This window comes from Cynoglossus semilaevis, chromosome Z, assembly GCF_000523025.1.
Source record: "Cynoglossus semilaevis isolate Cse_v1.0 chromosome Z, Cse_v1.0, whole genome shotgun sequence".
In the NCBI taxonomy this organism is placed as follows: domain Eukaryota; kingdom Metazoa; phylum Chordata; class Actinopteri; order Pleuronectiformes; family Cynoglossidae; genus Cynoglossus; species Cynoglossus semilaevis.
Window position 1 is genome coordinate 172,615 of NC_024328.1, and position 18,964 is coordinate 191,578.

General features: G+C 38.4%; 4 protein-coding genes across 7 annotated transcripts; 2 read left to right on the forward strand and 2 right to left on the reverse strand.

The window, feature by feature from the left end:
• Positions 1–456: 456 nt before the first annotated feature.
• kctd10 (potassium channel tetramerization domain containing 10) lies at positions 457–4,476 on the reverse strand. Of its 2 annotated transcripts, none has more exons than XM_008335523.3 (7): positions 4,375–4,476; positions 2,963–3,176; positions 2,705–2,874; positions 2,392–2,478; positions 2,166–2,218; positions 1,849–2,044; positions 457–1,739 (listed from the first exon to the last, which is right to left on the reverse strand). In XM_008335523.3, exons 1-7 carry the CDS (start codon positions 4,375–4,377, stop codon positions 1,521–1,523), a joined length of 942 nt encoding a protein of 313 aa, XP_008333745.1. In that variant the 5' UTR covers positions 4,378–4,476; the 3' UTR covers positions 457–1,520. The 2 variants fall into 2 exon arrangements, with proteins under 2 accessions (XP_008333745.1, XP_008333746.1); XM_008335524.3 differs by lacking the exon at positions 4,375–4,476 and adding an exon at positions 3,679–4,348.
• Positions 4,477–4,606: 130 nt separating this feature from the next.
• On the forward strand, positions 4,607–13,252 carry ube3b (ubiquitin protein ligase E3B). Of its 2 annotated transcripts, none has more exons than XM_008335527.3 (27): positions 4,607–5,226; positions 5,372–5,539; positions 5,878–5,995; positions 6,127–6,186; positions 6,270–6,374; positions 6,462–6,558; positions 6,807–6,892; positions 7,108–7,190; positions 7,279–7,384; positions 7,465–7,585; positions 7,721–7,898; positions 8,026–8,192; positions 8,277–8,444; positions 8,533–8,704; positions 8,788–8,906; positions 8,990–9,104; positions 9,201–9,300; positions 9,391–9,510; positions 9,598–9,774; positions 9,854–9,964; positions 10,074–10,211; positions 10,330–10,395; positions 10,490–10,548; positions 10,674–10,856; positions 11,692–11,803; positions 11,885–11,977; positions 12,062–13,252. In XM_008335527.3, the coding sequence occupies exons 2-27, from the start codon at positions 5,379–5,381 to the stop codon at positions 12,251–12,253; spliced, it is 3,207 nt and encodes a 1,068-aa protein (XP_008333749.1). In that variant the 5' UTR covers positions 4,607–5,226; positions 5,372–5,378; the 3' UTR covers positions 12,254–13,252. The 2 variants fall into 2 exon arrangements, with proteins under 2 accessions (XP_008333749.1, XP_008333748.1); XM_008335526.3 differs by having other exon boundaries at positions 4,607–4,903.
• Positions 13,253–14,823: 1,571 nt separating this feature from the next.
• Positions 14,824–16,749, forward strand: aldh3b4 (aldehyde dehydrogenase 3 family, member B4). The gene is made up of 6 exons (XM_008335559.3): positions 14,824–15,066; positions 15,564–15,759; positions 15,901–16,021; positions 16,097–16,263; positions 16,345–16,438; positions 16,541–16,749. The coding sequence occupies exons 1-6, from the start codon at positions 15,011–15,013 to the stop codon at positions 16,738–16,740; spliced, it is 834 nt and encodes a 277-aa protein (XP_008333781.1). The 5' UTR covers positions 14,824–15,010; the 3' UTR covers positions 16,741–16,749.
• An 80-nt stretch (positions 16,750–16,829) lies between these two features.
• mmab (metabolism of cobalamin associated B) lies at positions 16,830–18,943 on the reverse strand. 2 transcript variants are annotated; one of them, XM_008335529.3, is made up of 10 exons: positions 18,762–18,943; positions 18,351–18,409; positions 18,152–18,245; positions 18,011–18,068; positions 17,841–17,913; positions 17,654–17,751; positions 17,498–17,562; positions 17,348–17,407; positions 17,161–17,267; positions 16,830–16,987 (listed from the first exon to the last, which is right to left on the reverse strand). In XM_008335529.3, the coding sequence occupies exons 1-9, from the start codon at positions 18,863–18,865 to the stop codon at positions 17,183–17,185; spliced, it is 696 nt and encodes a 231-aa protein (XP_008333751.1). In that variant the 5' UTR covers positions 18,866–18,943; the 3' UTR covers positions 16,830–16,987; positions 17,161–17,182. The 2 variants fall into 2 exon arrangements, with proteins under 2 accessions (XP_008333751.1, XP_008333750.1); XM_008335528.3 differs by lacking the exon at positions 16,830–16,987 and having other exon boundaries at positions 17,123–17,267.
• Between the last annotated feature and the right edge of the window lie 21 nt (positions 18,944–18,964).

Below are 18,964 nucleotides of genomic sequence, written 5' to 3' on the forward strand. Positions count from 1 at the left end.
CGCCTGAGAGTAAAACCACACTCATCTCTCATTGATAAAATAATTTAAGTATGAGCAATAAATATTTATGTATCATACATAAATTTCTAACTTTTCAACAGATGGGAAAAAAGGGAATAAACTCAAACACACAGAGCTTTATGTAGAAATGTATTTGTGATAAAGTAGTTATAAATATAAAACGTACATGTGGTCACTTGTGTGCAACAAACCAACATTGACTGTTGCAAATTTTGAACTTTAAGCTCCAGTGTGCTAACAGTACGTTGTGTTGATGAACGCAGTGACGAAGGCGAGTTTCTAATTTCTCTTTCTGTGTAAAAGCTTGTTGACAGGATTCCCTTCCTGCCCCAGGGCAGATCTCTGGTTACAGTTGTTCACTTCAACCTCAGCATCCATCATTTAACCACCACAGTATATTCAACTACTCACATCACAAGTTCACGGTACCTACGCTCCAAGTCAAAATCATTTTAATTAGGTGTGAGAATATATGAACATTAAATGTAAATATAACAGAAGCACTAAACTAAAATCCATCGATTTTTAATGTTAATGTGTTAGTATTTAATGTTGGTCATCAGGCCACACAGCTCTGACAACACCTAAGAGTAAAACACTGCCACCAAGTGGCTTCATTGTTTACAGCATTAAGATTCATCCATTGATGGCCACTGTGTATCTATCAGGGATAAGAAAGGTATACTGAAGGTTTTTAGCAACATCTTGTGAATTTGTTAGCTGCTAACGCAATACCATTCCTACGTTCTGCTTTGCTTAACTTAAAATGGACTGGTGTTGATAAACATATAGTGTTAACCTTTATTACCTTTTTTTTTATATCTAAGTGTATCTACATGTACAGTTGCACTGCATGTGTGTCCGTGCCTGAAGCAGTTAATTTGAAACGGTGTCAAAAATTACGTTTAGAGATTTAAGTTCAAATCCGATCAGAAACACAGAGGACACAGGTTAAATCCCTAAACCATGAAACTGCTCTTACTCTTCCTCTACAAATTGTGGCAGAATAAGAAGACTATCCATAGTATTTCAGAATATGTTCTGTTTGGTCATGTTTATAAGAAGGATAATTTCTAAACAACAGTTATAGGCGGTGTGTTAATTTCGGTTCCTGATTGTCTTACAGAGGCAGGGGGCACCATGTCATTGTAAAAATATCAGTGTTGGGTATCTGCAAAAGTGTAGTTTTCACATGATCTATTGATATTGGAACTGGAACAAACAACTGCACAAATCCATGTACATGAGCTTCAGCACACCATTAGAGAACGGTGATAGGAGTGACTGTGACTCAACCACCACAGCCTGCCACATCACACAACAAAAACCTGCACATCAGCACTACACACTGTTGCATGGCTTCTCCTAGAAGTCTTTTTAAGAGTGCTGGTCAAAATAAAGAGGGGGAGAGAAGTGATCAAAAAGAGGCGCTAGGTGATGTAAGGCACAAGCGTGGTGAAAAAGAAAATGGGTCAAAAACACAGGTTGATCCAGGAGGGTCACTGGTGATGGTGTGTGCGGTCATCAGGTCGCTTGATATGAATCCTACGAACTCGTTCAATTCGTTCTCGCTCCTCGTCCTCATCTAGATGACTAGATCGTCCCGCAGCTCCCCCTGTGGCCTCCAGCAGTGCATTGTCTGGACCTCTGCCATCGTGAGACTCATACAGGAGGATGTTGAGAGTCTCCTCATAGATGCGTGCCTCAGGGAACTCAACCTAAGACAGAAGTAGAGTTAGATAAGTGTCTCAAAGGCAACATCCAAACATCTTACATAAAGCGACAAAGTCTCCAGGGCTTAAATTAAAAACAATTAAATTTCTTCACCTTCGTTTGCTTCTTTTCTGTAGCGTAAACAATTGAGGTGCAACAAACTTCAGCAATCTTACGACCCTGGCCGTAGAACGACCAACAACAGATCTCATCTCCAATCACGTCTTTAATGAAGAGAACGCGGCCGTTGAACCGCAGCGACAGCTTGTCGAACAGCTCAATGTTTTTCAGCATGTTGTCGTCTGAATTGCTGTTGTATAAATGTATGGGAGGAGTGTACAAGACAATATAAGGAAAATACACAGGAGGAATTTCACATCATGTTGCTATCAAACTTAGTTCTGTTGTTCTGAGTGTAGTGAAGCTCTTACCTGGTATATGAATACTTGTTGTTGCTTCTGTTATACAGCAGCTTCACCGTAGGCTGCAAAAACAAAATATATGTTGTGTGTGTGTGTGTATGTATGTGTATATATATATATATATATATATATATATATATAGTTTATGCATAGTTGTATATATAGTTTCTGAGTGAAATATGTATTAATTAACACTAGATTAAAAGCTGTAATAATGACAATAATTAGAACATACCTTATTTGATGTTGCAATTAGCCTTTGCTCCTCCTTGGATGATGTCATCAAAGGGACTTTACACATAGGCTCATATGTTTCCTTGTTCTGTGCAAAATACAACAACAAAGTTGTAAAACATTTCATGAATGCTATTGATGACAACAGTGAAAATAAACGTAATGGCTTTCATATTGTTGTTACAGATCTGGACTTTGCAAATATTTGCGTCTTTTTTTGGATTTTTTATTTTACAGTATACAGGATAAGGATTTTTAAATAATAATAAAAAAAATAATAGGAGTAAAATATAGGTGTTTTATTTTGACAGTACCTGAAGGGCAGCACTGCATTCATCGGCTAAGCCTTGGACAAGGTAATACTTGGCCTCTGCGAGCAGTTCCTCAGTTTCTCGTCTGCTGTCTGGAAGTGGAACTGCGCCGTCTCTAAGGTAGTTTAGGATTGTTCCAAAATGTTTCCCACAGCGATCAATTAAGATCCAACCTGTGAGTATTAAAGGATGGGATTTTAATTTTTAACAGGTCAAACCTAGCGGTGGGACAATAGTGAAACACTCAATCACTTTCTTCACCTTCACTGTCTGTCAGGACTTCCATCCTGCCACTGAACATGGCTTTGAGCATTGTGTCTTGTTTAGTCAGTGTCTGCATTGTAGTGTAGTACAGAGCCCCGCCAACATTTAGTTTCACATATTTAGAGCTGGGGCTGGAGCCCTTGAAGGATGTAGTCCTTGTTGTAGCTGCTGGCACTGCCGAGCTCACCACACTCTCTCCTGACATCTCTTCCTGAAAAGACAAGGGAATGAACATGGTATGAGCTAATTAACCTAGTTTTATGTTAAAGTAATGAAGTTTTACATTCATTTGAATGATTTTAAAGCAGACATAAACAGCTGGACCAAGAGCCAGCAGCATCACAGCTTACATTTTCATTATCAGTTATGGAGGCAAACACTATTACTGAGGTCATAGTCTGAATGGTAAAATGCTGGATGAAAAACAACTTCCTTTAAGTTTTTATAGAAGAACAACTAAACCTAAGCACATTGAAATTATATATTATGTCACAATTATATAATATTATATACAAAAATTGACCAAAATCAAGTCTAAACTACTTCAATAGTAATATCTCAGGCAAATTATCATTTTATTATCATTTTATCACTTTTTGTAACACTTAAACAAGCTTCTTTCCACTAGCTGGCAAGTCACCACTGAGGTGGTTATGGGTTAAAAGCAGAGGCTTAGTTTCGTCGTATCCCAGTGGTACAATGACAATACAGACCATAAAAAAAAAGTGCAGAAGAAAACCCCTGTTGCTCTGTCCTTGCTCAGTTTTTACTCCGGATGCACTTCATGGCGCAACCCTCTCTATGAATCACCAAGGTTAGAAATCGGGATTTAAAAACCTAATCCTACTATATGGCAAAAAAGGACAAGGTATTAAGCTCAATGGACATAGTTATGCCTAATCTCGCCTAGTACGACTACAAGAGAGGACAAATCTTGTCCTCCTTAATTTGAAAATGTTCAAAGAATTATGAACCTTTTGTGTGAACTCAATTCTTTGAACAGGTTAATTTTCCGGTTTCCCAGTTCCTCGACGACACATTTTTTTTTGCAATTTGTGAACTAAACGGCCGACCGATTGTAAAAACTCATGTTATCATTGATAATTACTAGTATTGCTTCAAGAATTACTTTGTTAGTACCACAAAAATCCTGCTCTAGCGTAAAACTTCGTAACTACATGATAGTAAACACTGTATATATTAATTTATATAAACAACAACACGAAACCTTTTTCGAATTGAGAAACTAACAGACGTTTCTAGACCTAGTTTGTAGTTTGATCGAAGCTTTATAACACAGATGCTAACACGGCTAACGAGCAGGCTAACTGGATAGCAGTTACTAAAGATATCTACGATATTAGAAAACAGGCCGTAGCGACAAAAACTGTAAACGTCTAATAATTTACCATAGAAGCCGCAGCAGACTAGGTGAGTATAAATTGCTAACGTCAGTCAGCTAACACCCACTTCCTTCCTGTCACTTCCAAAATTACGTCAACTTTCCTGTGATCCACTTAAAGGAACATTTCACATTTATTCCGCCAACGTTCGAGGGCATTTTGATTGGAGTAAGAACTTGTCCATCCTACTGATTTCAGTGAACCCATGCCACGTTATTCAATAATAATAATGTTTAAAATCAGTTTAATATTTTTTGTTTCATAGCGTACTTTCACTGACGGAGTAACAATTATATCAATAAGGGAAAATATAATTTGCCTGTGAGGCGCAACTTAAAAGATGAGGTCATTAAATTCCTCTTGTCACAATATCAATAAAATTGCGTTCAGATATTCTGGACCTTTAAATGCCGTATCGATCTCACTAATTTCCTCTATACTAAAACACTACCCGGAACCATTTGATGTGACACAGGCTGGGTTTAGGACTGCAGTCCATGTACGGATCACCTCTCATTGTTTACATTTCAATTCGGTATGTTCCCTGGGTTTTTGAGGTTGTCAGTAACGCGGAATCGACTCTAACCCTTTATCGATTATATATATTTAGGTTAAGAGTAAACATACCCTCAGAGGTAAAATCGAGGAGTGAAGCGACGACTAGCCCTGTGTGCTAACAAACTAACCCAGCTCCATCTTTACTGTGTCGCCTAGTTGCTCCAAAAATGCCATATTAGCCTCCGCATTTAAGCTGGATTTTTCCTGCCAGGATTTCCAGAATAAACCCATGATTGAGGTGGAATAGCACCTAGTCAGCCTTAAGGGCACAGTCAGTCTTCAGTTCAGGCAATATTCCAGGTAACGACACTGTTATGATCAGTTTGAACACTGCAAAGATGGGCGGTTTTCATTTATCACTGTCAGAGTATAGCTGCACGAGCGTTATTCACACTTCTGATGCAAAGGAACAAAGTTGATCACAGTGAAATGTTTTTCTATCAAGGTGCACAATGTTTGGTGTACCTAAAAGTTCCAAGTCCGAGTTCCTGGACAAAGCAAGGCAGGCCAGGGAGGAGAGGAAAGGTCAGAAGGAGAAGGAGAGAGCAGCAACCCAGATCCAAGCTCTGGTTAGGAGATTCCTCTGTCGATGCAGACTGCAGAAGCAAATTAGGTATTTAATTATTCACTATTATTATTATGCTAATCATCATACAATGTTGTTTGCTGTTGCCTGATTCTGAAACCTGTCTCTTCTCTGCTATTTGAAGCTTTTGCTTGCATTTTGTTTAATGTAAAAAAGAGATTGTTGTGGTATGTGATATTTATGTTTTCCCTAAAACAGTTCTTATACAAAACGTACACTTTGACACATTTGTTGACAAGAAAGAGACGGTGTTTGCATTTATCAACTTATGAATATATTTAGTTAATTAATGAACTCATAATAATAGTAATCCACAGTTACTTAAACATTGTCCATTTCTTTTCTTTTTTTCTGTGTTTCTCCAGGAAAGAAGTTGATGACTATTTCCAAGCCTCTGAACCAGGCACATCAAAAAGAAATGCACTTTCAATTTTCAAAATTGCTCAGAAGTTGATGTTTATATTTTGTCAAGAGGACAAGATGGTGAGATTCAAGCTTAGTTTAATCTGTTATTACATTTGACATGGCAGTTATAATAATTACACAACTGATAATTAATTATCATGCATTATATCTTTTGCTATGTTTAATCCTTACCTTTGTCCACTATACAGAGGTTTGAAAAGCTCTGTCGTGCTATTCTGGCCAGCATGGAGGTTGAAAATGAACCTAAAGTGCGTTTAACCCTATTATCCATCTTTTCAGCTTTCTCACATTTAATGTTTGTTTTATGACCACTTTCTCATGTGGCCCTCAGGTCTGGTATGTGTCATTGGCCCTTTCCAAAGATCTTACTATACCCTGGCTCAAACAGATTAAAGATGTCCTGTGGACCTGCTGTCAGTTATTGAAAAACCTAAAGGTTAGTCTGTATTTGTAAAATGATTTTTATTTTAATGTTCATATTATGAATGGTACATTGTATAAATCTAAGCATTTTTATTCGCAGCCTGACATACTTCAGGACAATAAATTGGTTACACTGTACCTCACCATGCTGGTAACATTCACAGACACGTCAACCTGGAGGATAGTGCGTGGAAAGGGTAGGTTACAATGTTTATAAGCCTTTATACACAGTTCCCTGAGATTGTAACCTTCTCTGCATCAACTGCTGTGCTTCATCAAAAAAAAAAATTGTATTCATCATTTGCAGTAGGACAAATCAGACTCACCTGCATTGAGAATTTGTGTTACTACAGTATTAGACAAATAATAATAATAATTCATTATTAGTATTATTACATCATGTCAATTATAATAATTATTATTATTCATTACTGTTATTCCTTAGGAGAAGCTTTCCGACCTGCTTTAATAAAGATCTGTGAAAACATCATGGGCCATCTCAATCAAAAAGGATTTTATTCCATGCTTCAGGTTCAGTATAAAAGCCCCTTTTTGAAAAATTAAAAAAACTGTACACAACATCTAGTGTTAAAATTGTGTTTATCTTAAATACCAGTCGCCTCCCGGTTCAAGTGACAAATAACATTGTTAGTTATTTTATAACATATTTTCCAAAAATAAGTTTGCACTTAAAAGAGTTTCTTATTGTCTTACCCTCCTTATAATAATACACTTCTTCTTTACAGATCTTGTTGACCAATGGCTTGGCTCGCTCTAAGCCCTCCCTGTCCAAAGGCAGTCTCACAGCAGTTTTCACCCTGTCATTAAGGTTAGCTGGCAGCTGCTGATTTACTATTTTGAATGTTATTCCAAAAATATATTTTCCTGTTTAACTGCAGGCATTTTCTGTTTTTTAGGCCGGTCATTGCTGCTCACTTCTCTGACAACCTCCTGAGATCATTTCTTGTGCACATCATGTCAGTTCCCGCTCTCATATCCCACCTCACTATGCTAGCACCAGAGGTAAAGCCCTGGCACATGTCCTGTATGCATCTGTAACAACTGTTAGGAAGGAGGTGTTAATATCTGCTTTTTGACAACAGAGCATGACAACAATCCAGACCCATGACCTCCTGAGGAAGTTCATTTTGTTTCTCAGTCAGGAAGAACAGTGTTCAGACATCTGTGTATGTCTGGAGGGGAGCCACACACTCTGCTTACTTGGTACAGTGTTTTAAAGTTTGGTTAATGGACCAAAGTTCTTTGATCTAATCAAGTCGTGCAGACGAGACGGCCCTCGTGTTGCACGAGAACTGCCATGTTTAGGCTCATGACTCGTATCTTATTCATATTTTTTAGGTAATCTGATTCACTTGGGTTACATAAATGAGAAGGTTCTGGAAGAGGAGGCCCATCATTTTGTGAAGGACCTGACTGTCATGTTGTCATACTGCCAGAGATATGTGTCCCAGAAGAAATCCAACCTCACACACTGGCATCCTGTGCTCGGCTGCATCTCCCAAAATGTAGACTACGGGTGGGTAACAGAAATACTATTCACTGAACTTCATTTATTTGCTAAATAAAAGTAAATTTGAGTTTTTCATTTAAAGCGAAAGTTACTTTACAGTTGACTGAAGCTTCCTCTGTTTTTTTCCTTGTAGTCTGAATGAATCAATGCCACTGGTCACCAAACAGCTTCAGTACCTTTGGGGTGTCTCTGTCATCCGAACGCTCTTCAGTGATGTCCTGTCTAAAAAGCTTGAAAGTCAAGAACCTACTCCTCCACCTCCACAGCCCAGCACCTCACAGAACAACCTGCCTGTTAAAAGTATTAATCTAAAGCTGATGAAATTATGAAACACCTTAGTTTCTCTAAATTCCTTTTCATTCTGTCATATTTCTGTGTTGACAGATCTTTTTAAACGAGCGTTTCAGAAGTCCGCTTCAGTTAGGAACATCCTGAAACCAGTAGGTGGGAAGCGAGTCGACTCGGCCGAGGTCCAGAAGGTGTGCAGCATCTGTGTACTGTACCAGACCGCTCTGTCTACACTAACGCAAATACGCCTCCAGATTCTCACAGGTCAGTGTCAGAAGATCCTAAAGCAATAACATGTAAATAATGTAAGTACTGTCATTACAACACAGTCATTTGTTGTTGATGTCTGTAGGTCTGACACACCTTGATGACCTTTTGCCAAAACTGTGGGCCTTCATCTGTGAGCTTGGTCCTCAGGGAGGACTCAAACTCTTCATGGAGTGTCTGAACAACGACACGGACGAGTCCAAGCAGCTTCTGTCCATGCTCATGCTGTTTTGTGATTGCTCACGGCATCTCATCACGTAATTTAACCTTGATTTGTTCATGCCACGCTCTGGACAGTTCACTGCTTCCATTTCTCTGACCTCCTGCAAATACATTACAGAATTCTCGATGACATTGAGGTGTACGAAGAACAAACGTCCTTCAAGATAGAAGAACTCATCACTATCTCCTCCTTTCTGAACACATTTGTGTACAAGATGGTATGGGATGGCATCCTAGGTGGGTGTGGCTATCCCATTGTGACAAGGGTGAATCTTCGAAAGTTATTTTTCTCACTGAAAATCTGTTTATGTTTTGAATAGAGAACGCAAAAGGAGAGAAACTGGAATTGTTCCACAGCGTTCACGGCTGGCTGATGGTTCTCTACGAACGAGACTGCAGGCGACGGTTCACACCGGACGACCACTGGCTACGCAAGTTAGGACAGACTCTGAAAAAGCTCTGATTTCTCAAACTTCAGAATAAACTCCTTAGGTTAATCCTCATCTTTTATCTTTGTGGTGTTGCATTCAGGGACCTGAAACCTAGCCTGTTGTTCCAAGAGCTAGAGAAAGGGAAAAAAAGAGCTCAACTTTTGTTGCAGTACATCCCCCATGTCATTCCACATAAAAACGTGAGCAGCATTATTTAAGTAGTGTCCTTTAAATGTCTGTATTCATATAGTTATGTATCAGTGTTAAAATGTTTTTTATCTGTGTTTCAGAGGGTTCTGTTGTTTAGGAACATTGTAACAAAGGAAAAGGAAAACTTGGGCCTGGTTGAAACCAGCTCAGCTTCACCTCATGTCACACATATTACCATCCGTCGTTCACGTATGTTAGAGGTAAAGATGAGTTTAATAAAGGAAAAATTGTGAGTTTAAAACCTTATTGATTGTAAAAAAAAATCCTACTTCAAATACATTCCCCAGGATGGATATGACCAACTACGTCGTTTACCGGTGAATTCCATAAAAGGTGTCATCCGTGTGAAGTTTGTGAACGACTTGGGAGTAGACGAGGCTGGTATCGACCAGGATGGTGTCTTTAAGGAGTTTCTGGAGGAGATTATTAAAAAAGTGTTCAATCCAGCTCTCAACCTATTCAGGGTAATTCAGGCAGATTCTTTATATGTATTTTTTCTTGGCTGTAATTGTACAGCTTTACTCACCATGTTGTTTTTTGTAGACTACGAGTGGAGATGAAAGGCTGTATCCTTCACCCACATCTTATATCCATGAGAACCACTTACAGCTATTTGAGTTTGTGGGGAAGATGCTCGGGAAAGCTGTCTATGAGGTACGTATGACCAGACGGTGGCGTCTGTTCTTACATATGGCTGTCAAATTCATCACATCATCACAGATGATTTGAACTGAGCCTAACCTTTAAACTGGTGTGTTTCCAGGGCATTGTGGTAGATGTGCCGTTCGCCTCCTTTTTCCTCAGTCAGGTCTTGGGTCACCATCACAGCACCTTCTACAGCTCCATTGATGAGCTTCCTTCCCTGGACTCAGAGTTTTACAAAAACCTCACATCCATAAAGGTAACAGAGAATTAACTTTACCGCATCCTGCTATTTTCTTCTTTACACTCTGTCCTGAACCACAGGTCCCTTTGTTCTGTAAGTGTTTCCTTGAATGAGTAATCATTTGATTTTTCAGCGTTATGATGGAGACGTGGGGGATTTAGGACTGACACTCTCCTATGATGAGGATGTCATGGGACAGGTAATGATGATTAAAGTACAAAGTACAATAAAATCAATTGCTGGTGGAAAATGAAAAAGGAATCTGTCCATGAAACATTTTATTTATATTTCAGCTCGTTTGTCATGAGCTCATACCTGGTGGGAAAACAATGGCCGTCACCAATGAGAACAGGTTTGTAAATGCTGTAAATGATTTGAGGGAAAATGTTTTTTTTAGCTGAAAATGTTGTTTCTTTGCTGATTATCATTCACTCTTCTCCTTATTCTAACCTTTCTCCACTCTCCAAACTCCTACAGGATCAGCTACATCCACCTCATGGCTCACTTCCGTATGCACACACAGATTAAAGAACAAACGGCAGGTTTTATCCGAGGTTTTCGCTGCATCATTAATCCAGAGTGGCTGCACATGTTTTCAACACCTGAGGTTCAACGTCTGGTCTCAGGAGACAACGCTGAAATTGATCTTGATGACCTCAAGTATGTGACGTTTTGGTTTTATTTTCATATACGTAATTGGATGGACAACCTTACTGGTTGTTATAGGTGAACATATATAAGTAGCACGGAATGCGTCTAGTGTCGTTACTTCACAAAAAAGTTGGGTAAAAAGTGATGAAAGACAAGACTGCCTTAATTGGGTTTGGCTTTATTTTTCTTTTGTAAAAACCTTCTGTTACCAGCTTTGATAAATGCATATATTTATGCATGTTGTGCCACAAAGAGTTTTCTTATGACTGCAGCACTTCAGCCTAAGGTATTACATCATTGCAAAACCTGTGCTGACACCACAGTCCTGGTTCGGCCTGTCCACAGCAGAACAGATGATGGAGTTCGGAGCCAAAAAATGTTAAATATTATAGCTGTAATTTAAATGTGAGTTTGTTAAAAGTAGTAGACAGATAAACCCCCACACCTCTCAATATATTATATTACATTATAAAACATTATACAAAATTTGCAATTTTGTTTTTTCCACATGTATTCCGTAGATTGTCAATAAAAATATATTTACATTTTCTGATTAATTACAATCTGAGTCATCAAAACTAATTAATTACAAGGCTTGCAATAATTAGATTGATGTTTAATTATGTCCCTCCACTGGTCTACTGCCATTTCTTTAAGCACTGGAACATTTCCAAAAGATGGTAATAAACCTTAATAAAATATTCTTAGATGAACGTATTTACAGGACAGCACAGTTTGTAAAGGTCAGGTGTATTTGCAAATTAAATGTGTCTTCGTCATTACTGTACGCTTAACGAAGCTGTTTGAAATGCCTAGGTTTGTTGTTTCTGTTTTTTTTTCTCAGAAAACACACAGTTTATTATGGAGGATTTCACAGCAGCCATCGAGTCATCATCTGGTTGTGGGACATCCTGTCCAGTGACTTTAATGCTGACGAGAGAGCTATGTTCCTAAAAGTGAGCTGATTTTAATTTACATCCTGTTGCAATCATTAACAGGTTATTGGACAACTACCTCTAATTTCGTATTTTTTACAGTTTGTTACCAGCTGTTCGAGGCCACCTCTGCTAGGATTCGCCTACCTCAAGCCACCTTTCTCCATCCGCTGTGTGGAGGTTTCAGACGATCAGGTGATGTCGCCCACATGTTCAAAGCTTTGTGTTGTAGCTGTATTACATTATGTTTGTACTAACAGAGTGATTTTTTGTTCCCAGGACACTGGTGACACCCTTGGCAGTGTTCTGAGAGGCTTTTTTACTATTCGCAAGAAGGAACCCGGGGGTCGACTTCCCACTTCCTCTACGTGCTTCAACCTGCTGAAGCTGCCCAACTACAGCAAAAAAAGCATCCTTCGTGACAAGCTGCGCTACGCGATCAGTATGAATACAGGCTTCGAACTGTCCTAACTAAACTGGATCAGGACAATTTGCACCCAAGGCCTGTGTCTAACAACCTGAACCAAGTTTCAGGCCCAGCTTATCAGGACTCGAACCTGTCACATCAGAGGGAACGACACACAGACTGAAGGGGAGTCACAAAGGACCCACACAGTCGTCATTTCTCTATCCAGGACTGAACGAGCTCAGTTTGACTTTAGATGCTGTTTGTGCAGCACAATGTGATTTTAAAGGTCTCCCTCTGCCATTACTAATCTAAGGTGATCAACTCGGTGAAATACAGTTGCACAGAGGCTGAATCTGTTTCTCAGGCTTAACAGAATCATTTTGGATCCAACAGGTTCCTTTTAGGTGAACTGGAAAGCAATACAGATGCAATGCAAGCCATTATGGTATTACACATGGTTGACTCACACAAGTAAAACCAAGCAATGTATTGTCATAAACTCAAATCTTTGGACTTGCTGCGGTAGGACGAGTCCTTTAAGTGTTTAGTTGAACACAAGGTGTCTTTTATAATACGGACAAAGACAACTCATTCTCATGTCATCGATATATGTGCATAAGAAGTGCTCACAACAATAATGTGTAAATGTGTTGACAATTAATGTCTCATTTTCAAAGGAAACAATGTCATTTAATTCTACACTAGGAGACACTGCATAGGACAGAGAAGTGTTAAACAGTGTACAAATGAAAACACTTCTGCATTTCTTGAACAGCACCAAAAAGCTCCTGCTGTTTAATTCAGAATGATTTCTTCTAATATTGGATCTTTTTCGTGACTGGTCCTCCCATTTTGGTGGAGCAGAGGAAAGCAAATGTTCATCATGATGTCTTTTAACGTACACTCCAAAAAAAAAGAAGAGTAAAATCAATCCTTTGTACTTGTTGTAAAAATGAACTTCTTACACTACACAGAGTGCCTCATGTAACGTCGCGCCCCCTTCATTCTAACAACTGACTGTGTCCCAGCTGTTTCCAGTAACCACGTATATATTGGAGAAAGCCATAGAAAAAAACACTACAACAACAACATCAACGACGGGGAAATTCGAAGCAGCGTTCTTTCCCAATTCTGGGGACGTTGTAAGCCATGCTGAAAAGATACCCGAGGTTTAAAAGCTTCACATTTAATGATGTCGTGAACTGGTTCATTAACCAGATGTGACTGTTTGATTTGACGCTGCCTTTAGGTGGAAATCTTGCACTCATACATCAGCTGTTTGTCGCTTGTGGGTGAATGTGACCTTGTAGTAAGTCTACGTATCACAGGGTTCAACTCCATTGGACAAGGTTTTTTTTTAGACATTAACCCAAAAATCCATGTGACTCTCAAGGAGTCTTTTAAAAAGACATTATAGAAGGTTTTATCCTAAATAAAAGAATAAAGACTTTCTTTATTATGCAAATGTGTTCTGTTATGAACAAGAGAAACCTGTCAATAAATAATACACACTAAAGAATATGATATGTTCTTGTTACTTTCTTATATATGATACTGTTTTATTAAGTGGGAACCAACAACAAAAAACACGATAACACTGGAGTTTTGGACACAAAATGGAAGTGTGGTAAGTGCTTTAAGCCTTAGAAGCAAGAACATCATCTTTTTGAAGCATGGTGGGAACTGACAGTCGTGGGTTTCCAGGTTACTGGAATTTTTATTGTCTGTAGTATGGTACTTTTTCTATTTGTCAGGAGACCTCACTTTAGCTGTTAGCATTTTTATTGTTCAACATAGAACATGCAGTAAAGCCATTTTTCTAAAATTGTCAGAAATCCACATTTGGTTGTAATGGGCTTTGTCTAATCCCATGTTTAATTACTAAGTATATGTAATTTTGGTTTTACTCCATCTCTTATAAAGTTACACCAGGAACACAAAGTGACACATCACAGCTAGGCATTTTGTATCACTAGTATTTACACTGGAAGCATCTTTAGCTGGACGCAATAATTTTTTTTAATCTTACATATGTAAATGATTTCCTCATGGTTTAATCCCAAGGTGTGCAACCTGTGGCCCCTGAGCCTGTGTGACTCTTTAGCCTTTCTATATTGGCTTCCTGCAAGATTGTACAGTACTTTAATGCATACTAAACTACTACATACTAAAGCATAGTATGCTTTAGTTTGATAGATTTTGATATGCTTTAGTTTGATATATATTTTTTATCACTTATGTACACATGTGGAGGCCATCGTGTTGGATTATCATGATATTCAGTGGTCAACAGCAGTAAAACCAATTTTCACTTTTGATTATGAATTGCACTTTGTACTCTAGCATGATTTAAAATGTAAATTTCTAGGTTGGGAATTAGTATTCAACGTCAACATGCAATATAACCACTAGATGGTGCTAAATGACACACACGTTTGCATTAGCTCCCTATATGCTATATAAGTTTTTTTTTCTGGTCAATGTATTTACATTTGATAAAATTTTTCCAAAATATTTAAACTACGTGTATTTCTTTTAACTTAGCGTCTTCAGCCTTTCGTTTAACACACAGACCGTGCTTTATTTTTTAAAGCGTTTCGCCCTGAATGAGTTTATTGGAGTCACCTGTTGGTGTGATGGGAGGACATACTGTAGATCTCTGCGACTGCGCAACACGTTCACTCCAGAAGAAAAACTTGCAGATCGGATTAGTCTGAGTGACACTATTTAATTCTATTATTCCCATAGACTCGTTGTGAGCTCAACTGACCCCAGTGGTGGTAAAGGTTTCCAGTCAAACCTGAAGCTGCTGAAGTACCATGAACAATCGATCACACAGTCCTTCTCCTGGCCGTTGGTTTAAAGCCATACGGAGGTAGGGTCCTCTCACAGCGAGGGACAAATCCTTTATTCATACTCCGGTTGAGTTTAGTTTATAGTTGCAAAAATTATAAATATTTTTATGGTAGTTTCCTCTTCAACTGAACACCAGTAATCATTATAAAATCGATCTCAGACTTCTGAGGTAGGCTTCAAGTGTGAGTCAAAGTCAAGATACGTACATACCTACTGACTTTACTGAAAATGTACATTTTTCGTTTTTTCTTTTCATTCGATGTACACATGTGATGTCTAGGACACACGCATATCTTATAGTTAGGAAAAACTCTTAAGTAATTACCTTAAGTAATTCAGAATGCGTCAGTGTAAGGCTTAGTTAAACAGTGACTCCATTCGTAGAAGTCAAACATCTGTGGATATTATTTGATTTGGATCGAACACGAGTGGAATTGCGATAAGAAAATGATTTAGAATCTTTTTAATAGCTTTGCAGTAGGGCTTTAGTAACTAGTGATTTTCTTACGTTCCCAGGACCAGACTAGAGGGCCCATGTTTAAAGATATACACACTGGATTGTGTGGATTTGCTGAGAAGAGCCAGAGTTGCCTTTCAAACTGGACATACCCTGAAAGAAAACTTTAGGCTGGCTCAGCTAGGGAATTTGTTGCTGATGCTGGAGGAACATGACTGTGAATTTGTAGATGCTCTTGGGAAGGACCTACATAAGGTGTTCATTACAAGAATAATTGTAGCAGCTATAATAAAACACATGTACTTGTAAATAACGAATCTGCTATTTGTCTTCATTAATATTCTGTAACCAGCCCTCAAGACCTGCATTACAAGATTCTATGGCTGTGATCCCCAGGAGTCTCACAGCTTTGGCCGCATAGTCAACATGGAGGTCTTTAATCGTACAAGAGACATGCTGTGGAGATCTGGCAAGGTGGTTGTGGGAGGACCGGTGATAGAAACAGAGAAATACATAGGTAAATTAAATCTTTATTTAAATTAAGCTAACAGAGGGAGCCACATATCTTATCATTTTTCTCCCTCTATCCTAGCCCCAACTATTTTGACAGAGGTGACTGAATCAGACCCCATCCTGCAGCAAGATATTTTTGGTCCAGTTCTTCCTGTTCTGTCCGTGAATGATCTGGATGAAGCAATTGCTATTATCAATAAGCAAGAGAAACCTCTGTGTGTGTATGCATACTCCAGCAACAGTGAGGTAAATGTCTTTTGACATGACATGTTGAAATACTAATACTTATACTTGTGGGTGTATTCTGACCTCTTTCTGATATTGCAGGTCATAACACGACTTATGACTGAGACGTCCAGTGGAAGCTTTTGCTCCAATGTTCTGCAGAGCCTGATGGTGGCGTTGCCTTTTGGTGGAGTAGGTTAGTCTGCAGCATCACAATTATTTGAGACATACACTGTAATGCTGAGGGGGTCTTTGTTACCAACATTCTGTCATTCTTAAAATGTTTTTTTTTTTAAAGGTGCAAGTGGACTGGGTTCTTGTCATGGACACTACAGCTTTGATACCTTCTCTCACAGGAAGTCCTGCCTGCTAAGAAGCATACGGTTTGAGTGCATAACCTATCTGCACTATCCTCCCTACGAAGACCGCAATCTGTCTCTAATGACATGGGCCAGTACCCTTTCTCAGAGGAGCCAAGGCTGGTGCCAGATCCTGTGACTGTGTGCTAGAGGTGGTTAATAGAGCCAGGATGAAAAACAAACAAGTGTACTCTCTGTTAGTGTGTTTGAGAAATAGACAAAAAAAAAACCCAAAAAATATTTTTTTAATTATTGTCATTATTTAAGTTATTACCAAAGAGGAGAAATATGGATGCAGTGAGGGAGGACATGCAGATAGTTGGAGTCAGAGTAGAAGATACAGAGAACAGGGAGAGATGGAAATCAATGATTCGCTGTGGCAACCCCTGAAAAAAGGGACAAAGCCAAAAAAAAAAAAAAAAGTTATTAGTTTAGGTTAAGTTATTACCAACATAAAACAATGACAGATGTAAAAGGAATGAACAGATATGTTTTGCACATTAATACAGGGTCATGTCAGATATCAGATGTCAAGTTGTTTATTTTAATATTCATTTACAATATTTCCTTCTTGAACCTCCTCATTCAGGCCTTTTGTAGATTTTCTCTTCATTGCTTTCTTTCATTGTTGCGTATCGGGCCAATGTAAACAGGTAGTCGCTCAATCTGAGTAAAAATGTAGACAGTGAAGACAAATATAAAGTTAGAGATAATATAAAATTAGTTTATAGCTCAAGTTTACTTACCTGTTCAAAAACTTGGCAACATCAGCATCTGCCTCCCCTGAGCGCACAATTGGAGCAACACTGAAACAAGAATAGCCAGTTGTAAAAACATTCTTACTGAAAGATGCTTCAATTATCATTTGAGTAATTCCACAAACTTAACGAACCGACCTGCGCTCTGCTCTGCGACAGATTGTACGAGCTAAGTGTAAAGCTGCACTACTCTTTCCTCCTGACTGGGGAACAGCAAAAGCAGAGGGTCAGAGTAAAATTTAAGTAAAATTTGTATTAAACAAATTAATGTATACAGGTAAATGTATTACTCACTGGTAAAATAAAGTTAGTCAGTGGAGGAAGTTCGTTTGTAAAGTCATCAATCCATGTCTCCAGGTCTGTAATAGGCTGAGCAGTAAATTTTGTTTTCTCTTTAAAAAAAAGAAGGAAATATCACATAATATCAACCGCTTAAATACAAAGCATTAAAAATTGAAACTTTAAACCAAGGTGTGCATACTTATGTGACTTTCTCTTGCAGATGATAGAGGAGTGGCAATATTGGAGCCAACATCCTGTAAAACGCACTGTATCTGCAATAAGACGAGAAACAAAGGAGTGTTACATGAGTCTGGTGTATGTAAAATGTCATCTCTTGTGAATAGAATAAATGAAAGATGAGAATCAAACCTTGTCAAGCTGATATGTGAATGTGTGACCTTTGTCAAGGCAGAATTCTCTGGCCATGCTGTATAGTGCAGATTAGTGAACCAACGTAAGGATGAGAAACATTTTAAAACAATTGACACAATTAAGAATTAGTATACTCACCCTATGGCTGATGACAGTTCATCTGTATTTCCCAAGGCTTCAAAGATTGTATCTTCTTTTGGTCTCCTTTCTCCTGTAAATGTGCTTGAGAAACCTTTTGAGTGGAACAGCAAGAATGAAAAGAACAAGATTTTTTAAATATCCTTTCAGTAAAATAAAACTATATGCATATTTACAGTTAGTCATGTTGGAAAGTAACCTTTGTCCCCAGTTTTGGTGTATATTTTGGGTAACCTGTTGTCTCCTTCAGTAGCATACCTGTTGTGGTAAATGAAGTCATGCAAATCAAACAATGGTAATGAAATGTCTTGACAAATTGTTACAGACATATTTAAACTAATGGCAACTTATAAATAGGGGCTGTGTTGCATAGCACTTGTAAACTTCTTAAATTTCTGGGCGTCTTAAATAGCGAAAAGCACAGGTAGTGATCATATACAGTAACGTATCGCAACTATAACTTATGTCATGCTGTTCCCGTTTGATACAGTCACTAGTGTAAACAGGAGTACCAGCACTTGATTGTATCACATTGACAGCTACATCAATAACAAGCATCGAGGACAAACCGATGAGAATAAAATAACTGGGAAATCATTTATAAAACCACCTTCTTTCTGCAAGCAAACGTATCCTTGTCCAGTTATTATTTATCAGTCTGTTTGTCCTTAAAACACAACAGAGGTGAACAGGTTTCATAATGAACGATGTCATGTCTCGGCTAAAAGCTAACAGCTACGAAAATAGGTAGTGTATTTTGTTCCATTGCAAGTTCCGTAGATGGTGGGCGGTTCTTTTTATAGCAAGGTTGGT